The sequence below is a fragment of the Kogia breviceps genome, chromosome 10, assembly GCF_026419965.1.
Source record: "Kogia breviceps isolate mKogBre1 chromosome 10, mKogBre1 haplotype 1, whole genome shotgun sequence".
Taxonomy (NCBI): Eukaryota; Metazoa; Chordata; class Mammalia; order Artiodactyla; family Physeteridae; genus Kogia; species Kogia breviceps.
The window spans coordinates 71,559,820-71,581,708 of record NC_081319.1 but is presented as its reverse complement, the minus strand read 5'-3'; the positions used below and the strand labels follow the sequence as shown (position 1 = coordinate 71,581,708).

At 53.8% G+C, this 21,889-nt stretch overlaps 1 protein-coding gene across 1 annotated transcript in view; it reads left to right on the top strand.

The window, feature by feature from the left end:
* The first annotated feature begins 5,282 nt into the window (after positions 1-5,282).
* Positions 5,283-21,889, top strand: part of MDGA1 (MAM domain containing glycosylphosphatidylinositol anchor 1) — a 57,473-nt gene continuing 40,866 nt past the window's right edge. Inside the window, exon 1 of the mRNA XM_059077213.2 lies at positions 5,283-5,597. Within this exon, the coding sequence (XP_058933196.1) occupies positions 5,531-5,597 (67 nt within the window). The 5' untranslated portion in view covers positions 5,283-5,530. The remainder of the gene's footprint in view (positions 5,598-21,889) is intronic.

Genomic DNA, 21,889 nt, shown 5'->3' with positions numbered 1-21,889 from the left:
TCTACTCAGCTATAGCCAAATACTCCTCATCACCGCAGGGCCTTTGCACTTGCTGCTCCCTCACCCTGCGATGTTCTTCCCCCAGACATTGGTACGGTTTGATCCCTCTTTTCTTTAAGGTCATGACTCAAGTGTCAATGGGGTCTTCTCTGGACACCTTCTCTAACATTTCAGGTCTCACATTTCCTGCTCCTCTTCCTAGCTTTCAGTATTTTCCTTATTATCTAAATACTATTTATAGACTATATTGTCTGTCTCTTAACTAGAATGTCACCTCCATAAGAGGAGGGGTTCTTGTCTGTTTTGTTCACATTGAATTTGCAGTGCCTAGGGTAGTGCCTGGCCCAGAGCAGGAGCCTATTAAATATTTTTTAAATGAATGAATGGTGAACATATGGTCAGGGTCCCTGCTCTGAATCCTGCATTCCATGAGCAGAGAACCTGTTGGGGGTATGGAGTGAGGGGGCTACAGACCCTTTGAACAACAGAAGTCTCTATGGCCCTTCCTTTCTGAGGATGTCATTGCAGGATTGCAATATTACTAGTCTCGAGCAGCACGATTTATAACAGGAGTTAACTGCTTACTAATTAGCAGCTGGAACCATTAATTGGCTATTTGTTAGAGCTGGAATTAATAAACTGGTCTTTCAGCGGGGTCATAACTCTCCCTGTTCCTCACTCCTCCCAGCCAGCCTTCCCCTACCTGACCAGAAAGTGGCTTGCCCCTAGATTGAATCAATACCTCTCACTGCACGATTTTCAGAGACAATTTCCCTTGCAAGGTGGTGACGCTATTCCCGCAAAGACTCTTTCTCTCTCTCTCCTTTTTTCCTCTCCCAGGCTCTGCCTTGCTGGAGACGAGTGAGAGAGTGAGCGAGAGGTGAGAGGAGATGGGAGAGCTTTCTAGAAATGCACTCTCACAACAAAAGCCCGAAGCTGCACTGCTTGGCTCAGGTCTGGGGCTCCTGGTTCCCTGGCCTCTCACGTACCCCCCCACTCAGCAGCTAGTTACTTAGTCTTCCTGGAGGTCTCAGGCTGGTCTTTCTCTAGGGCAAAATAATGGGGTTTTTCTTAGAATATCATGGGTGGAACCCAAGAGTTGGCAGTTGGGTGCTGACCATCGAGCCTCCAGGCAGCCTGTGCCCAGTGGTCCGCTTCATGGATGCCTCAGGTCCAGTGGTCTAGCTCTCATCCCCCACCCCACAAGAGCCCAATTTGGGGTCCAGAGGACTGTCCTCTATTCGAGAAGAGAATAGGAACACTTCTTGTGAAAATATTTACTACATACCTAGGCCCTTACGTCTCTTCTGTACAGAACAGTGGGAAAGAGCAAGGCCGCAAAGCCCACTTCAGCCACTTAGCAGCTGCGTGAATCATTAAATCTTTCTATGTTATTCTATGAGAATAACAGTCCTATCTCACATAGTTGTTATGAGGATTAAATAGTTAATACACGTGAAGGGCTTAGAACAGTGCCTGGCATGTGGTGTCAGCTATTACTATTATTACTTGCTTCTCTCAACCACTCTCCAAAATAGGGATCCTACTCACTTTACAGCTGGGGAAACTGAGGCCTAGAGAGGTTAAGACTGGAGCTCAGGACAGATGCTCCCAAGCCTAGTGCTCTTTTCCTTCTTCAGGCTGCCTCCCATTATCATACTCAGGGCTCTGTCAGAGGCAACAGGCAAGGCACACCTAGGAGAGGAGATGACTGAATTTACAGGCACACACAAGCAGGCTGTCAAGGTATTTACACTGCATACAATTAGCTGCAGAGTATTCACAAGTGGATTAGCTACAGTAAATGTTCAATCCCAGCCTGGCTAGAATTTGGTTCTCTGCTCCCCCTCCCTTTTATCCCTCCCCCATCGCAAGTCTTCTCTCTCTAGGCCAGTGTAGGTATTCAGAGATGGTAAATTCAAGTGACTGTCAGCTGAGTCAGTGGGGTTCCTTGTTCACCAGTAATGTGCCCCAAAGCCAAAGAGGATCAATTAACTGCTATTTGGGGTTGGACTAGCTAATTGAAAAATAGGAAGGCAGTTTCCCATGACATGGACAAGTGCTCATTCAACTCAAAATGGGCAAAGCCAAGGAGGGTGCGAATCACTGTGATCACTCCCTGAGAGCTTCCTGGAGGAGGTGATGATTTTTGAATACTGGGACAAAGATGACAATAAAAGAAGCTACTCACCGTCACATCCTCAATTGGTGCCACTTCCTTTTCAGACTGGTTGGGGGAGGTGGGTGGGAAGATACAGAGCCTGATAGCTCTGTATCTCTGTGGGGCAGAAAATGGATTTTTCTCTTTGGTTTGGGGGGGGGCGGTAGTGGGGAGTAGAAAAGATGGCGGCATTGAGGGTATCCTAGGTCTGTGGTATCTGGCCTTTGATGGGAATCACTCATTCATTTAACAAATCTTCAGTTGGCATCTGCTGGGTGCCCAAAACTAAGTTGGATCTGGTTCCCTTTATTCAGCCTTGGACACACAGGTAAGGAAGGAGAGGAAAAAAAGGAGGGGTTGAAAGAGGACCAATCAAGTGGAGGGTGGGCTGCAGAATAAGATTCTTCCGACAAAAGAATATGAAAAAGAATGTATGTATTGGGTTGGCCAAAAAGTTCATTCAGGTTTTTCCGTAAGATGTTTTATATATATAACTGAATCAGTTTGCTGTACAGCAGAAATTAACACAACATTGTAAATCACCTATACTCCAATAAAATAAATTTTAAAAAAAGATTCTTCCGATGGTCTCGGACTTTCTGAGATGGACAGAAAGAAGCTGAGGAGATGTAACCTGATGGCACGCCGGCCCCACCATGCTGCCTGGAATTTCTCCAGACACCTCATATTCCTGCCACCCCATCTCCGAAGCTGGGGGCACGTGCTCCTGTGAGGGTCAGCCCCTGGAGGGTCAGGAGAGGAGGGAACCAGCAGGACATGGGCCTGGGAAAGGGGTGGCTTTTAAAAAAAAATTGTGTTTTAATTTGCGTACTGAAAAATAAAGTCTTTTTTTGGTATACAGTCTTTGAGTTTTGACAAATGCTTGGAGTCGTGGACCACCATCACAACCAAGATATTACGCAGTTCCGGGGGGTGGGGGAGGAGGGTTTGTAATTTCCCCGCTTGTTAGTTGCTGCGGTTTTCCGCGCTCCCACGGGCAGCCCGAATACAATCCTTGCGCACACGCCAAGATAAATAACGGCGACAGGTGGAGCAGGTGAGATTAGCAAGACCTGGGTAGAGGAAAGCGATCGGAGGTGCGGGGGAGGCCGCCCGCCTTGCTTCCTAGCCTTTACCTCTCCCTGCCGGCGTTGGGAGGAGCGCTCTCCCCACCTCTGCTCTCGGAGGGCCGGTTTGAGGTAGCGGAGTCCCGGGAGTGCGGGACCCCGCAGCTGGAGCTGGTCCCTGGCTTGGCTGCTGAAAGAGAGGGCGCCCCTGCGGGGGGGGGGTGCTGAGGTCCTGAGGGGAGGCAGGACGGAGAGAGGGGCGAGCTGGGGATAATGGAAGGTGGCCTGGGGAAGCTCCGGCTGCGGGGTCCTGCGGACAAACCTGTTGGCAACCCGCGGGCCGATGCAAGGGCAGGAGCTCTGATCGCGCCCTTTTCGCCCCGGGCTCAGCCAGCTGCTCCGGCGGTGGCCCTCACGCCGGACGCCGGGAGAGACCGAGGCTGCCTGGAAAGGGGCGGGGCTCGGCCTGGGGCGGAGGGACTCCAGGGCCGCGCAGACAAGCCTGCAGACCCACAGCAGGCGACCGGCTCGCGAGCCTGCAGGACCCCAAGAGCCGCGGGCGCTCCGGCCCCCGGCCTTTCCCTTCGACCCCCGCTTCAGTCCCGCCCCCCAAAAAGTGCAAAACATTTACAAAGTGGGCAGTGCCCTGCAGGCTAGGCTAGAGTCCCCGGGGCGAACCGCCGTGCTTGCCCAGCGAGAGTACTGGGATCCGTGCACCCGGCTCGGGCAGCCGGTCTGGGTGTGCAAGGGCGGGCGAAGAGCGAGTGTGCGAGCGCGCTGCAGAGCCCGCGCCGAAACCCACGTCTCTTCGCCTCTGTCCTCGGGATAGATGGATCCATTTCTGCTTTTTGACATTTTCCTGCTGGGGGGATGGGGGGGCGGAGAGAGGGAGAGAAGGGGGGGGTACAGAGAGGGGGAGGGGGGTGGGGGAGGGAGAGAGAGAGAGAGAAAGAAAGGCAGTCTGCTTCCCCCAGCCCTGTTTTGTTTTCTCTAATTGGTCCTGGGGGAGGCGAGGAAATTGGACAGAGGCTGGGCCCGGCGAGCTGCGCTGCCTTTAATTGGCTCCTTTTTTTTAACTGGAGGGGAATCAAACAGGAGAGCGAGCGACAAAGGGTGGGAGAGCGAGAGACCGAACGAGGAGACGCGAGGAGGAGGGAGGAGAGGGGGAGGCGGGGGGAGCGCGGAATGAAAAGCTCGGAGGGGGGAAAAAGCAGCACAGCGAAGCCCAAGTTGCCGAGCGAGCGGAGCGCTCCCGCGGCCCGGAGCCCAGCTGCAGCCGCGCCCGGCAGCCCGGCCCGGCCCCGCCTGCTCTGGGCCCCTGCCGGCGGAGGCCGCTGGGCGGGGGCGGGGACGACCAACTTGGGTCGCGGCGCAGCCCGGCTCTCCCGAGAGCGCCGAGCCCGGGAGCGCCACCGCCACGGCCAGACGGCGGGAGCGGAGCGGAGCGAGGCGAGAAGAGGCGGCGAGCGGCTCCCGCGTCGCAGCCCAGGCCTTGGCGAGAGCGCGAATATTTTTCAAACGACTCAAACTTTCCTTCTTTCCCCGCGTTCTGGGGTCTCTCTTGGATGGAATTGCTCTCCTGATTCCCGCGGGGCGCTGGGGAGCGATTCGTCCCCGGGGTTCCTCGGTGGCTCGGCTAACTTCGCGGACCCGTGGACCCGTGACTCTCGCCCCTCCGCGGAGCCTAGCCCGCGCTTCTCGCCTGCTCAGGAGGGCCAGAGCCGGGGCTTTTCGCTTTCGAGAGGACGCTCAACCCGGCCCCCTTGGGTCGGGCCATTGAGCCCCCAGCACCGGCCGCAGAACTGGAGACAGCGGATTAACCCCAGCGGAGCCCCGGCCTCCCCGCCCCAGCTCCGCGGAGGGGCGTCCCCTGGGCGGGGAAACGACAAGTTTGTCAGTCGTCGGTGGCCTGTTGTATCGAAGCGCCACCGCCTCCGCAAAGGGGTCCCTGGCGCCCAAAACCCCGAGCGGACAGCCCTGGGAACCCGGAGAGGCTCGGCGGCCGGGCTTCTCGGGCCGGGGCGCTGGCTGCTGCGCCGGGCGCGCCGAGGCACCCGGGGCCGGGCCAGCGCCCCCTGCGTTCCCACGCGGGCAGCGGCCCCGCCGGAGGAGAAACCCGGGTCGCTGCCGCCGCCACCTCCGCCTCCTCAGCCTCCTGATTTCCGTCGCCGCCGCCGCCGCCCCCTCCGTCGCTTCTCGGGGAAGGGGAAGACGCAAGGGGCATCGCAGGGCCCCGGCGGAGGCGCCCCCCACCGCCTCTCGGGCTGCGCCGCCTCGCGGGGATGAAGCACGGGCCGTGAAGATGGAGGTGACCTGCCTTCTACTTCTGGCGCTGATCCCCTTCCACTGCCAGGGACAAGGAGTCTACGGTAAGAGCCCGCGTCCCGCTCCATGCCGGCTTAGCACCGCGCGGAAACTTTGCAAGAGGCGCAAAGTGCGCGCTGCCCGGGTTTGGTGGATACCCCGGCTCGGACTCTGGAGTGGATGCCCGGGTCCCCGCCCTTTTCCAGAGCGCGAGGAGATCGAGCTATCTGCTTCAGAGCACGGAGATAGGTTGTAGGGTCTGGCGTGAAGCCAGGGATGCCAGGGGGAGGTAGTGCCCACTTTACCAAACCCTGCCAGGGGCGGGAGTGAATCGGAACCCTTGAGAGCACCCAGTTGGCTCGAGAGACCCTGACAGACCGCACACCGGGGGCTGGGAAAACGACTTGCACCGAAACCTCATCCCACCCTGGCTCGGCCTCCGGAGTGGAAGCCGAGCGATGCAAGATGCGGAGTTGCGCCCGGCTGGCGAGCGAGCTGGCTGCCAGTACCGCGGCCCGGCGGCTGGCTCGCCTTCCCGGCTTTCGCTGGGCTTCGCTGCTTCGCTTCTAGACAGCCCAAGCGGATGCAGGCATCCCCTAGATCCGGCTCGCAAGACCCCAGAATCCCTTCTCGGACCTCTCCTGAGCCAGTTAGTTCTTCCTGTCCCCGGTTCCCAGCTACAAAACCCCAGCCCCACCTTCCTTCTGTCTTTGCGCACACATTCAGCCACAGTCCCCAGGAAAGCACGCACCCATCAGCCTACGTGTCGACACTCTGCCTCCTGCCACGGAGCTTTGCTCCCGCGTCCGCACCCACGCTCTCAGGTGCCAAGGGAACTCTGGTTACCCCTTCTCCCTTCTCTCTCGTGGGTTTTCCGGGAGAAAGATCCCGGGAGCGGGCATCATCCGTTCAAGATCACGAGGGCTCATCCCTCTCAGGGACTTTCCCTCTGAGTTCTGGCAGCCAGCAATGCCCTGACCCACAGCACAAAAAGTCTTTGGGGCCCGGTGGCCCCTACTTTACCTTATTCTGACTGCAGGGTGGTCTGTATAGGTCATTTTTTAATGATGTGTAGCTGGAGTGGGGGAGATTCTCTTTCCTTCTTTCTCTAGGGTTGAGGACCTAATTATTCACCTTTAGATAGGGAGAGGGTTTGACCTATTCTGTTGAGGGGGTGGGGCCAGAGGCATTGTCCCTCAGCTGCCAGCTTCAAGTGCAGATGCTAAATGCTTCTTTCTGGGGATGCCTGGCCTGTCTCCCTGAGCCTGGCAAGAGGGAGGGGTGTCCTGGGGGTATCTGGGAGGTGACATCCTCCTGGCTCTACACAGCTAACTGGCTTGGGCTTAATTCCCTGGGGAGGCTGGCCCAGGCATCTGGCCAAACTCTGCTTCTTAATTAGTTTGTGTGTCTCTTACTGCCTGGCCCTTTACATAGGCCAGAAAGGGAAAGAAGGAGGAAAAATGCAGCAGGGACTGAGAGAGGCTGCATTGTGGAGAGGAGGCCACTGAGCGTCTTCCAAAGGCCTTGGCCTCCCCATGGTAGGGGAAGACATCAGGGTGTACTGGGGGGTCCTCTTTCTTTTTTCTCCTCAAGGTTTCCCTATGGCTTCACTGTCTCCTTCAGAGGTGGCCTAAGGAGCGGCCTGCTGAGGTCTTTGCCTTCTCACCACACCCCAGGAGCTCTGGAGAGCGATGGGGAGCCCTCCGCCTCTGCTGCTATCCTCCACCCTGCTCCTCCCTCTGAGTGCCCTTGGGCAGATCTGGCAGGCCCATCTCCTGGCCATTCCTCTTCTCTATCCCTTCCAGTTTCTTCAACCTTATCCGGGGCTGCATGGGACCCATCTTGAAGAAGCTCCCCTGAGCGTAGCCTGGAAACCCCAGCAATGAAGGCAGGGGGTGGGGCAGTAGTTTCTGTGGACCCTGATTCAGACTACTTTGGGGCCAGGATTTAGCCGTTGGCTTGTAAGTCCCCCTTTCTCTGTATTTTCTCCACTCCCTCGTGTGCCTGGATCCCAGCTGCTCTTCCTCAGAGCAAATCAAGGTGTGTTGCTGTGAACTGGGGCCAACCCAGAGCTCTTGGGTGACATTCTTTCTACTTGCCCTTTGAGAGCATGAGTCCAAGAAAGGCCTCAGGGGAGCTGCAGGGTGAAAAGTCTTAATCGAGGTGGTTGGAGAGTGGAGGATCCAGTGAGGAGGAGGACCACAAGAGGCTGCTGAGTTCCTTGTGATGCTAGAAGCTTTGGCCAGATATAGCAGAAGGGAGAACTATGGTATCACTGGGTCTGGGTTAAAGAAATGGTACAGGCAGGGACTTCCCTGGTGGCACAGTGGTTAAGAATCCACCTGCCAATGCAAGGGACATGGGTTTGAGCCCTGGTCCCGGAAGATCCCACATGCCGCGGAGCAACTAAGCCTGTGCGCCACAACTACTGAGCCTGTGCTCTAGAGCCCACGAGCCACAACTACTGAGCCCGTGTGCCACAACTACTGAAGCCCGCGTACCTAGAGCCCATGTCCACAACAAGAGAAGCCACCGCAATGAGAAGCCTGCGCACCGCCATGAAGAGTAGGCCCCACTCACCGCAACTAGAGAAAGCCCGCGTGCAGCAACGAAGACCCCACGCAGCCAAAAATAAATAAATTAATTCTAAAAATATTAGTTCTTTAAAAAAAACGAAATAATATGGTGAGCTAGTTCTTCTGCTCCGCGCCACCCCCCAAAGCAGATGAAGCAGTTTGAGAAAGGGTAGAGCGTAGGGGTGAGGGATGGTCACTCATGCCCATCACTGCATGTCAGCACCTAGCATGGTGCCTGGCACACAGCAGGAGCTGGCCAATATTTGTTGCATGAATGAAGGGCCATTGCTGGGGGGAAGTTGAGGAAATGCTCCTTGAAATTCTTTCTCTCCAAGAACTCTGTCTAGGATGGTTTCCAGCAGCGTAGTGGGGTCTCTCTGAGAGTCTCTGCTTAGGGAGAGTCATAGAGTCCTAGGCTGGCAGCCGTAGGGGACCTCAGCTTCCCTGGCAGTGAGAAGGGATGCAGGTTTTACTCAAGGCACTAAAGAAAAAAATGTGCCGGAGGGAGGGAACCCCAGCATCTCCCCAGCCTGTGTGGCTGAGGGAGGGGCAGATTAACATGGAAGCTGAATTGAGGAGAGGGAGGAAGAGCAGGATGTGGAGGATAAACCCGTCAGGATATGGCCTGGGCTGTGGGTCTCTGATGAGGCTGGTGGGAGGCAGGTGCCTAGAGCCCTATGCCTGGCTTCCCTCTGGGTGTGCTCTTGTCGTCTCTGAAGTCCTCTGTCTACAATAGGGCTGAGAAAGTGCTCTCAGTCTGGTCAAGTGGTTTTGCTCTTCTTGGAGGCACAGATGCTACAGGAGCTGAGTACTGGACCAGATGGTCCATTTGGAGCCTGTCCCCACTTCCCTCCTGCCTCCCAATCTCCTGGTCCAGTTTGTGGTGCTCCCAGTGGATCCTGTTATCTGCTTTCTGGCAAGCCAGGGAGGGTGGGCTGGCCCCAGAGGCCTAGTTCTGGGGCAGACAGTAGCTAGGTGATGGAGGAGGAATATCCTATGTGTGGATAGCATCAGAAAACACCCCCTCCTCCATCCTGGCTTCCTCTCTTCCTTCCATAGCTGCTGGACTTCCAGCCAGGGGCAGGTCAGTGGGACTCCTTTACAAAAACACAGCAAACCCCTGGATTATTTAATATGCAGGAGTACGAATTGACATTATCCTTAAGACAGGTTGTTTGCAACTTAACTGGTGGAAGTCAAAATATTTCACCAAAGGTGTCATCAGAAACTACTATCCTATGCTAATTTTTGTGGGAACATGAAGACAGATGTTGAATAATTTGACAAGAGCAACATAGCTTACAGAATTATCACCAAGTCAGGTTTTTTTCCCGTCCTCTAATGGGTGCGGAGAGGGAATTTCAGGAAGTGTGTTTCCCAGTGCCGTCTTCTGGGTGTTGATCTGCGTGTGGGCACCCTTGGGATTTTTCACTGGCATTTCTACCCCATGCCTCGAAACTGGCTGTCCCCTGGAGAAGGAAGGCATCGCATCAGGAAACTCTGGCCTCCCAGGGCAAGCAGAAGGCTTGGGGGTTTCTAAATGTCCTCAAGAAGATCCCTGCCTCTGTCCCTTCTTCCTTCTCCGTTATAGAAACTACGTGAGGGAGAAAGAGGGCCTTGTGTCCACAAATCCAGGCTGTATTTTTGCTTTGTCAGCATTTTCTGCACCCCTGCCCCACCGAGTTTAAGTTGACCCCTGTGCTAGTCTGAGGGCTCCAAGGCCTGACGTCAGGCCGGAGAGTCCTCCTTCAGGTCAAGAGCCACATGATGTCCCATCCTACACTTCAGGCTGCAAATTTGTGCCTCCTGACTGGAAGGGGGCTCTGGGGATTATGGGGCTGGGGGTGGTTAGAGAGGATGAGTTTGTTAGCCAGGAAGGCACCTTCGAGAGGCGGGCTGGGGACATGCCAATACCCTACTGGTAATTGGCCAGGCCTGGCTGTGAGCTGCTGGGGCCAGGGTGGCAAAGCCTCCGTTAGAGCCTGGTATTAGCTCTGCTTTGCTGGAACATGGAGGGACGGGTGAGAGCTCCATAAGGAGAATGGAGGGAGCTAATCACAGCTGCCAAGGCCAACAAATGAATGATGCAGGAAATCAATACTTGGGGGTGGGAGTGGAAATCCGGGCAGTGGTAGCAGCCATGGCTTCTCCTGCTGCCCAGGAGGTGCAGGTGGGCCTGGGAGGAGTGAGACAGAGGCGGCAGTGTGAGGACCCTCCTCTCCCCCATAGCCTCCCCCCTCCCCTTCGTCTGCCTTCCTCTCCCCCACTCCTACCTTTCATCTCCTTGTGGCTGGGCTCAGGGAGGATGGGCCAGGAGATACCCCACCTGGCAAACACAGGGGACCTGGGAGATGGGACCTTGGGCCACTCAGTTCTGGAAGAGCACTCCCCAGCTCTGACTTGCCTCTGGACACCTGAGCCTGACTAGGCTCCAGGTGTGAGGGTGTGTGCCTGGGGACCCAGCCCTGTGCCGCGGGCACTGCGACTCCAGAAATGGCCAGCAGGGGGAGGGCTTGGCTGTCACATTGCTTCTTGCCTTTCCTGGGCTCTCTTGGCCTCAAGCCTCCCAGTAGGATGAGCTTAGCCTGGGGCCCATGGGAGCTCCTTGGGCCTTCTGAAGCTCCAGGCCGCCCTCCACCTCCCGTGTCCCCACCCCAGTGTCCCAGGGCATTCGCCTGTGGCCAAAGCCACACTTCCTGAACCCTAGGCTGGAGGAGAGCTCTGTGGTGGGGCTTGGCTGAGTTGTGTGCAGAGCAGGGGCTTGTGCCTTGGCAGAGCTGCCTCTTTGTGAACCTGGGTATGGCCCCTCTTCTGCATCTTCCTTCCCATAGTCAGAGACCCTGCTTTGCAGACACACGTCTGCTGACGGCTGAAACTAGGTATTAAGGGGCCCCTATTGCATTTAAATGCTGATATGGAAGGCAAAAGCAATGCTTAACCCAAAGGAATGAATCTTTTTTCTTAAGCAACGCAATCTCCCTTTTCCCAAGTCTATGAGTAACACGTGTTCTCTGCAAAAACAATCAGAGTAAACATAAAAGTATAAGGAAGAAAGTAAAACTCACTTGTCATCCTGCCTTGCATTCAATGATGATTCTTTCAGGCATCTTTTTGGGCAAGTAGGAATGAACTTTTTAGGGGAGAATCGTTGGTGATTACGACCATATCTTATATGTGTGTACGTACCACGTGCATTGCCAAGCATTTTCATGCGTCTACCTCCTTTGATCCTGTAACATTCTGAGAGGTCAGAACAGGGGGTCCTATTGTCCCCATTTAACAGATGGGAAAACCAAGGTTCTAAGAGTTTAAGAACTTGCTTAAGGTTACACAGCTGGTAAGAAGTGGCTTGTAGACTCAATCCCAGTGGATCTTCTGATTTGGGGGTTGGAAAACAGTATGGTGTCCCTCTTGCCATTCATTAAATATTTACTGAGCACTTCCCTTGAGCAAGGCCCTGTTCTGAGCATTGACAGGGCTACTGAGATACATAAGATGCCCTCAAGGAGAAGGGGAGAGGAATCACATACAAGATGGTGGTTCCTGGATGATCTTGATAAATGCCATGTGGCAAGGGCAGATAAAGGGCTGTGGGAATTCGAAAAGGGAGGACATTACTTCCAAGACCTGGTAGAGGAGGGGGCATTTGAACCGGCCTTGACAAATAGAAGTAAGGAGTGAGAAGGACATCCCAGGTGGAGGACTCATTATGGCAAAGGCATGGAGGATAAAGAACCTGCGTGTGTTGGGGGGAGTCGTGAGTCGTTGATTTGGGCTGGAGCGTAGGTTGAAAGGGAGTCAGGGCAGTTAGAGTTGGAACAGTAAAGGAAAAATAATAAAAACTGCTAACATTTGCTGCCCAGGCTGAGATCGGGAATATGTATTGTCTTCTTTAATCCTTACCATAATCCCTTAAGAGAGAGTCACTCATCAGCCCATTTTACCAATGAGTAAACTGAGGCCTCAGAAGGATGAAGTTACTTGTCCAAGGGACAGAGCTGGGCTTGAACCCAGATTTGCTGATTATAAAGCCTGTGCTTGTGGGGAGTAGGCTGGAATCTTGGGTTTGTGAGGGTGTTGAGCAGGGGAATGGGTTGATATGAGCCCAGGTACCTCATATCAGGCTGGGTAGCCGTGCAGCTGTGTGTTTGAAGACGCTGCGGTCAGGCGGAGGGAGACTGGTCAGGAGATCCAAAAGTTGTCTGGGGAAGTCGTAATGAGAGCTTGATCCAGGATGGTGGCTGTGAGAATGGACAGGAGGGAGTGGGTACAAGAACTGCAGCCAACCAACAAACATGTAAGTGAAGCCTCTGTGAGCGGCACTTGAGATATTTGATGAAATAAACATGCTCTTGTTCTCCTAGAGTTTAAGTTCAAGTTGAGGGGAAACAGGCAGTAAACAAGTCAGTAAATAAGTAATGCATTGTATGGTGATGAATTTTATTAAAAAAGGGTAAAGCAGCTAAGGGGACAAGGTGTGGTAGGCGGTGGTTCAAGTTCATACCCATTAGTTGGGGGTAGAGGTGCTCCTTGAGTAGGTGCCACCAGAGCAGAGACCTGAAGATGCCCGAGGGAGGAGGGAGGAAGCCCCGTGGATGTCTGCCGGAAGTGTGATCCAGGCGGGAGAATAGCCAGTGCAAAGGCCCTGGGGTAGAAACATGCCTGGACTATTTAGTAACAATGAGGAGTCCAGTATGGCTGGAGCAGAGTGAGCCATGGGGAGGGGAGTAGGAGGTGAGGTTAGAGAGTTAATGGGGGCAGATTGTTTGCAGCCTTGAAGGCTAAGTAAGGACTTTGGATTTTATTCTGAGAGAGGTGGGGGCCATGGGAGAGTTTTGAGCAGAGGACAGATATGAACTGACACCTTTTTTTTTTTTTTTTTTTTTTTTTTGGTGGTACGCAGGCCTCTCACTGCTGTGGCCTCTCCTGTTGCAGAGCACAGGCTCTGGACGCACAGGCCCAGCTGCCATGGCTCACGGGCCCAGCCGCTCCGTGGCATGTGGGATCTTCCCGGACCGGGGCACGAACCCGTATCCCCTGCATCCGCAGGCGGATTCTCAACCACTGCGCCACCAGGGAAGCCCATGAACTGGCACCTTTTTAATAGAATCCCTCTGGCTGCCATGTAGAGAGCATAGACTGTAGGAGGTTGGGTAAGGGGGAAGGATCCAGTCAGAGACTTACAAAAGACGAGAAGTGAGACTGTACAGTCGTTGGGTCCTGACAGTATCTCAGAGCTTGGGCAAGGGATGGGGGCTGAAAACGGCTCTGAAGTTTGGTGTTGGGAGGCTTGGCACACAATGGCAATGAGATGGAGCGAAGGCCATGGGAAGTCAGACAGGTTTGGGGCAGTGGAGTGAAGCAGTTAAATGCCTGGACTTCTGGGTAAGGAACCCATGTTTGAACCAGCTGTGAGAGCCCGAGAAATTACATCTGCTTTCAAAGCCGTGGCTTTTCTGCTTGTCAGATGGGTTTGTGATAAGCATGCAATAAGCCGTAGCTGGCAGGCCCTGAGCACTGTTCTTGGCACTTAGCAAGGCCTTGGTGAATAGTTTTATTTGAATGACAATATGCCAGTGCAGTTTTGAACTTCATGGGATTCTGGTGCTGGGGTGTCTGGGAGAGATGTTGATGGACATGAGTGGTGGTGCTCAGGAAAGAGATCTGTTCTGAGAGGTGGACTTGCACATCTGGATTTATGTCTACACAACGATGTGAGGTGAGACCACGAGGTGGGATAAAATTGCCTAGGAAAAGAGAGTAGAGTGAGAGAGGAGACTGGGCTGAGACCAGTGCCCTGGGGGTGAGAGGAGGCAGAGCAGGTGGCATCAGGGAGGTAGGAGGAGACCCAAGAGGGGACAGGGACCAGAAAGTCAGGGAAGAGATGGAATCCAAGGGAGGAAGGGCCATCTGAGGTGAGGGAGGAGACAGAGTGAGGGCTGTCTGGGGACTGGGAGGTTGGTGGGGATGCGGCTGCAGCACAGAGCGGGGCTCCTTCTCAAGGGGACTTCCCAAGGAGTCCCCTGGGGATTTTGTGAAAATGCAAATTCTGTCTCAGTGAGTCTGGAGCTGAGCAGAGATTGTGCATTTCCAACAAACTCCTGGGTGATGCTGGTGCTGCTAGCCCGCAGATTGCTCTTTGAACAGCAAGGGCAGACAGGGAAGAGGATTGGACTCAAATGGGAAGACTTGGGTTGGAGGGTCAGTGGGCAGCTTGCTGCCACTGAGAGACTCTGGCCCAGAAGCCTCACCTCTCTGAGCTCAGTTTCCTTATCTGGAAGGCTGGTTCAGGCACTCCCACCTCTTGGGATTGCAGAGGAGCCGAGAGTGATAGCACTTCGTGAACTCTAAGGCAATCTATGGGAACTTTGTTTCACGAGAGCAGAGGTGGATGGCAGGCAGATGGTAGGGAGCCCTGGGTGTGGGTGGTGTATGGAAGCAGGAGGTGCAGGCTGCTCTTTTGAGAAATGTCACAGGCCAGGGAGGGCTGGAACCGCAGTTCCCCTACCCAGGCCAGGCCTTCTGCCTGTGGGAAGCTGGGGTTGCAGGGCTGGGTGACCTCCCAGAAACTCAGCTGGGATTGACTTTGATTATCTGGAGGGTTGGGAGCTGTGTAGAGAAGTGTTTCTCAGCCCGGAGGGGGGGGGGGCATGTCAGAAACACCTGGAGAGCTTTTTCAAGAACAGATGCCTGGCTCCATCCCCGGATCTCCTGTATCAGAAACTCTGCAGGTGGCATCAAGGCAGCTGTGGTTGGAAGCTCTCCAGTTGATTCTCAGGCACAGCTGGTGTAGACAGTGCATCTGAACGAGTGAGGCCCAAACAGATGCCTTCTTCCCTTGGGCTTTCTGAGGGCATTTCTGGGTTTTCCAGGTCACCACCCAAGCTTTGTTTCAGCCATGCTCATCTAGACCCTCGGGTCTTAAAAAAAGCTCACTTATCATTTTTAAAATTATGAGCCAGGGGACTTTCTAGTTTAGTAGTCTAACTGGAAAGGTCAGGAGCTTGGGAGAGTAGCCTCTCTCACTCTGCTTCTAGCCAGGGAATTTCCAGACCTGAACCTAAAGAGACCGAAAGAAACTGCTCCAGAAATGTTGTTTTCATTGATTTTCAATAGGTAAATTCTGTTACCTTTTTGAAATGTGGCCCTTTTGTTTATTCTCTTCTCTTTTTGGTTTAGAGAAAATGAAAATTTCAGAGCTGGGCCACATCCTAGCAATTCAGTTCAAATGTAAACCGAGCAAATGTTTAATGAGCAGCTGCTAAGTGTCTGGATGGGAGGTGGGCGCTGTGACTTCAAGGAGGGCTGAAAGATACCTGCCCCCAAGGAGCTCGCAGTGGCGCAGGAGAATGCAGCCTTTTCCAGCATCCTCATTTTCCAGATGGCGAAGCTGAGGCTCAGCTTGAGAGACTTGCCCAAGCCCCTGAAGTTAGCAGGTAGTGGAGTCAGGATTTGAACTCAAGCCTGCCCAATACCAAGTCTGGTACTTGCCTACTGCCCCCAGTGTGAAATTCCTGAGGGCAGGATCTGACCTTTTTTTTTTTTTTCCCCAGACTTAGCTGTGGAGAATGGGTTGCTAATGGGAGCGGCTTGAGGACCCTCAGTCCCATATCAGTTAGGAATCACATTCTGTTGCCAGAACCAAAGACCTGACTACAGAGTCTCAAACAAATTAAAGTGACTTTCTTAAGTCTAGAAGTAGGCTATCCATGGCTGCTCTGGTGGCTCCTTGGTCACTAGAGATCCAGGCTCCTTTCATCTTGTTGTTCTGATCTCCTTACAGTGGTGCTTCTCAAACCTTGCTGCATATTAGAATTACCTGGGGGTGTTTAAAATTTGTGATGCTTCAGTCATACCTCATATCAACTAAGTCAGAATGTCTGGGAGTGAGAACCAGGGATCAGCAATTTTTTTTTTTTTTTTTTAAAGAAAGATCCCGAGATGATTCAGATGTGCTGCAAAGTTCGGGAACCCCTGCCTTAGAGCATTTTGTCTTAAAGTCACCAAGGGGCTGCTGGGGCTCAGCCATCATGATACATTCCAGGCAGGAAGAAGGGAGGAACACTTAAAAGGCTGAGTCATTTACCAGTTGAGTCAGTTTTTCCAGAAGCCCCCTCCCAATGATGTCTGCTTACATCTTACTGGCCATTCTTTTATTTTTTTTTGGCTTAGTCGGGTCTTAGTTGTGTCACATGGGATCTTTTATTTATTTATTTATTTATTTATTTACTTATTTATTTTGCAGTACGCAGGCCTCTCACTGTTGTGACCTCTCCCGTTGCGGAGCACAGGCTCCGGACGTGCGGGCTCAGCGGCCATGGCTGGCTCACGGGCCCAGCCGCTCCGCGGCATGTGGGATCTTCCCAGACCGGGACACGAACCCGTGTCCCCCGCATCGGCAGGCGGACTCTCAACCACTGAGCCACCAGGGAAGCCCCACAAGGGATCTTTCATTGTGGCATGCAGGCTTCTCTTTATTTGTGGCGTGAGGGCTCTGTAGTTGCGGTGCGCGGGCTCCAGTTGCCCTGCGGAATGTGGGATCTTAGTTCCCTGACCGGGGATCCAACCCATGTCCCCTGCATTGGAAGGCGGATTCTCAACCACTGAACGACCTGGGAAGTCCCTTACTGGCCATTCTGAGATGAAGGGAGGCTGATAAATGTAGCCTATAAGATGGACATATTCTCACCTAAGAGAATATCAGGGTGTATTTAGATAGAAGGGGAGAATGGAAGTTGGCAAGGTAATGAGCAGTCTTTACCACAAATCCCCACCTCAGGATCAGCTGGCATTTCTTGAAATGAAAGGATTTAGATGGATGTGAACAGCTGTTCTTCTCTCCGCCTCACTCTACCCTGCCAGCCTAGCTCAGATTGGGTGGGGTGCTCTGGCGACTCTGAGGATGGCCAGAAGGAACCTTAGAGAAGACAGAGAACCAGAGCAGGGAAAAGGCTTGCTTGGGGCAACCCAGACGTTCATGTGAGGGTCCAGCTTCCCATCTGCTAGTGCTTGTTTTCTCCTCCTCACCCCAGCACACTGTTCATTCACATTTCCATGAGGTTGTTCATTTCCACTGGTTGGTACCTCCTTCCACTAGCAGGTGGCTTCTTTCAGTCCCAGCCGCAGGAGAGCTCTGTGGACCCTCCTGGTTTGGAGGAACCAGAAACTGAGGGACCAGAAACCATGATCTACCTCATCTTTCTGCCTCTCAGCAAGCCCACACCCACATGAGCCCAGGCAACCCCACTGCTGTTTGCTCAATGTCTAATCCTTTGTTGGGAAGTTCTTCTCATGTCTGACCTTACTTCAGCTTGTTGTAACATAATCTCTTATCAGAAAGATTCAGAAGCTGAGGCCTCTGACCTGAACTTGAATATCTCTTTAGCCCTGAGACTTTTCCTATGTGAAACTCTAAATGAAGGCCCTTATCCCGTCTCTGAGAGGGACATCTGGAGGGTAGACTTGGGGAGGGAGCTGGATTCTGGTGTTCCAGTAAAATGCAGGGGGCCTCTGGGGAGGTCAGTTTATCTCTAGAAAAATACATAAGCCCACAAAGCAAGCTGAAGGTCTCTGCCATCACAAGACCTGGCTTTACTCTCCTTTCTGGAATAAGGCCATGTATTCTAGACACAGAGAAGGCCAGGAGATGGAGCTTGAGGGTGTGGCAAGAAGTGAGCTCAGCTGCGATACAGTGGCCTTAACTGACCCAGAGGCACTTGAATCTCAAGGTGTCTGTGCAGGAAGAGACTGAGACCAGAGAAGGTAAGGTCAAGGTCACACAGCAATTAGATGCCAAGGCTGAAGTTAAAAGTCACGTCAAAGGACTTTCCAGCTGGATCTTTCTCATTCTCCTATATTATCCTGTGGGCTCAGGAGAAGCAAGGACACATCTGCATGGCATTTATAAGCTCCCATGAAGTTCAAAACTGCACTGGCATTGTCAGAACCAGAAGGGAACTTAGATCAAATATAATAATTTGTTAGAAAAGCAACCTGAGGCCTAGAGAGGGCAAAAGAAGTCCCCAGACCACATAGCAAACAGGCAGCCCAGCTTGGAATCATGGAAGGTCAGAGGTAATGGGCTTAGAGGTTACCTGGCCCTAACTGGTCAGTTTTTAGAGGCAGAAACCAGTGGTCAGAGGTGAAGCGTCGCTCCAAGATCTACCTGCCATTGAATACACGCTTCTCTCCCACTTCTATCTCCCAAGTCATATCTGGGCTCTAGGATACCAAGAGGAGTGTGTGTGTGTGTGTGTGTGTGTGTGTGTGTGTGTACGCGTGCGTGCGCACGTGTGGCTTAACGTGCCAGGGACAGCAGGCAGGAGACATAAGAGGCTTTCTCCAGATCAAGCCACCCACCTCCTTCTGGGGCATTCAGAGGCTACAGTGAGTTCTCCCCTTCCCTCCTGGCTTCCTCCAGTTCCCCATACAGCCATGGCCCCTGGCGTTGCCCCACTGGCACAGTGGCCTCTGGGGTGTTGGGAGGGCTCAGCCCTGAGGGATGCCCTAATCTGCCTGAAGCACCGACACCCTGCCTGGTTCACTCCCTCTATTTCTCAGGAGCTGAGGGAGCAGGGGCGGTGAGGCTGTCCAGGGCGAGGGTGGGCTGCATCTCCCCACAGTCTCCTCCCCTTCATTCTATCGGAGCTGGGGCCGATGAAGCTCCTTCAGGCTCCCTTGCAGAATTATAGAGCCAGGGATGCAGGGCTGAGGGGTGAAAGGAGTGATTGGTGGGGAGGCCTGGCTGCTGGTGGAGATCAAAGGAGTGATTGGTGGGGAGCCCTGGCTGCTGGTGGAGATCAGTGTGTGTGTGTGTGTGTGTGTGTGTGTGTGTGTGTGTGTGTGCGTGTGCGTGTGCGTGTGTGTGTGTGTGTGTGTGTGTGTCTTTCTATCTGTCTGTTTGTGTATGGAGAACCATTGGCAGGAGATAAGCTGTTCTCACTGGGTACCTCAGCAGGAGCTTAAATACATTCCCCAAGTCCTCTCTACACTGGGCATGTACACTTCATCAGTATTTTTCGTGCACACGTAAATATACGTGGGCATGCATGTGCTGAAAGTGTGCATATGTGTGATCATGCCCACAAGAACATGGGTTTATGTGCAGGGAGTCATGTATGTATGTGTGGGGGGACTGCAGACCTCTTTGGGGGCTTCTTTGGGTCTACCTTTATCCCACTGCTCCTCTTGGCAGCCCCTGGTCATCCAGGCAGGGGGCGGGAATGGGCATCCAGCACTCTGGACCGTCAGCCCAGCTCTATGTCCAGCCTGGGTTATAACTGCCCACCACCGCTTCTGGGAGACCTGAAGTGGGGGCCAGGGACAGGCTGAGGCTGGCCTGAAGCTCCTGGCTAATTCTCCCGGCCTCCATCGATCCAGAAACTTCTCCTGAGTCTATTAGCAGTCGGCAAGTGAAAATATCCCCCATTTCAAGCCCTGACCTGAGACAGGGAGGAATCCATAGCAATTTGTTCAAACAGAGGAAAGCATTTCCCTCTGATTTGTATTCCAATTTATTCCAGGCAGGAAGGGGGTCAGGGTAGGGGAATGGGGAGCCCTGGCACGGCCAGAGCTGAGCCCAGGCTGTCCCCCTCAGCCCCCCATGCCAGCCGGGGTGGCAGCTGGTACTCCCTATGGCTCCTGGGGGGTGAGGGCTGAGGAGGGGAGGGTGGGCCCCAGCAGGGGGATGGGAAGAGAGACCCTTCCCAGTAGGCCCTGCTTGGCTAGAGAGCTTAGCTGTGGATGTGGTTTTTGCAAAATACAAAGCTGCCTGCTCGGAACCTCTCTCCCCGCACCGGGGCCTGTGCCAGGTGTGCACTCACCCGCTGTGCCCGTGCCAGGGTGGGGGCTGGGCTGAACGCATGGGCACAGTGGCCCCGGCTGGGCTGAGTGGCAGGGGGGCCTCTTCTTCTCCTGAAGCCCTCCCCAGTCATCCTTGCAGGAACAGAACTGCCCAGGCTCAGAGGGGAGCTGGCACGTTGGAGAGTCCCCTTGCAGGGCAGGGAGCCCCTCACCACGGGAGCCCTGAGCACATCTGCCTGACACAGCACTCACGCTTCATTCCTGGCCTGAGCAGACTGGAGCTCACGGGTGTCCTAACCAGGGAGTCTCTTTTGAGCACCTAGGATAACGATAGCTCTGGCTGACATTTATTAAGTACCAACTACTTGCTGGGCACTGGGCTAGTGCTGCCAAGCACCCAGTTTTGGCAGGGTCCAGGCGTCCTCCTGCCCCTCACTTTCCTCAACCTCTTGCATACTTCTGTCACCTCCCTCAGCCCTCTCTGCTCAGTGTTTTCAGTTTCTCCTGGGAATCACTTCTCCCTTCCACCTGCGGCTGGCCCTAGTGACCGAGGGTCTCAGGACTGATGCCTCTGCAGCCCCCCTTTTCCAAGGGCCTCCACAGACATGCCAGCTTCCTTTCTTCTGGATCACTTTCTTTGGCGCCACCTGGTCTTCCGCTCCCCGCCAGGGCCCAAGCCTCTGCAGAGGTGGCTCCATGGCAACCAGAGAGGAGGATTCTGGGAACGGTCAGCCAAGTGGTCCTGCAGCTTTGCCCCCAACCCATGCTCTCCACTGTTTCCTTCCCTCATGCCTCAGTGCCCCAGGGAGGAGAGTAACCAGAGAAGTTCTTCACACCAAGCTGTCAGTGACTACTGGCAGCTCTGAGGTCAGCTGTCGCACATGACTTGGCAGGCTCCATGACACCACCGAGGTCTAATTTCAGAAGCAAGCAACTAAATATATCAAAGTCATCTCTCGCTCAGGTGGGAGTGTCAGAAGCAGCGTGGCCTGAAGGCTCATAGCAGAGGCTTCTGCAACAGGTCTGGGTTCAAGTCCTGCCCCAGTCACTCACTGGCTGTGTGATCTTAGGCAGGGTATACTCTGTGCCTCAGTTTCCCTGTGCACAAGCAAATGATAATTATAGTGCTCCCCTCAGGGGGCTGTGGTGAAGAGGAAATGGGAACTTGTGGAAAACCATTCTGAGCCCAGTGCCTGGGGCTTTTCAGAGGAGGCACTGCTAAGTGAGTGATTCCAGCGCCCAGGCCTGCTCAGGGCTGATTGAATGAGTCACAGAGGCTGCCACCAGGGAAGTGGCAGGTGAGGCTCTACGTACAGGCATGTGACACAATACTGGGGGACAGACAGAGACCCTGGTCCTGGAGAAAGTGTGGCAGAATTCCACCCCTCCTCCCATCTTCCTCTTGGGGAAGTTTATAGCAAGAATGTTCCCTTTGAGCTACTTTATGAGTTGGGAGACAGGTGTGTTTTGCACCCAGCCCTTTACTGCCACCCACATGGCTGCCCATTCCAGACCTCACTTTCCTCCTAAGAGGCAGTGCCCCCCACCTCCTGTCCTTAGCCCCCAGGAGCCTCCTAATGGCAGTGACTTTTCTGTCCCTGGCTGTGATTGAACTTAGGTCCAGTTGGCCTCCCCCAGCCGACTGAGTTTCAAGTCATTTACAAGTTGTTCAGAGACTTGGCATGCTGAGATCCTACAGTGCATGCCACGTATGTGGTTTCTCAAATTTCAGCCAAAAAAGGAGAGAAACCCTTCAGTGATGGAAGAAAAAACTAATGACAATACTTAAGCAGGGGGGCAGGTATTACGTTTCCTGATTTATAAATATACCTGATGCTGAAAGAAAATATGTTCCCAAACTTTATGCTTCTGGAATTGACTCTTGAAAAAAAAAGAAAAAAAAAAAGATTGGTCATCCCTTTCAGAAATTTAACGTGCTTTCCCTCCCAGGGGTGTTCTCCTTTTGAAAGGGACACAGA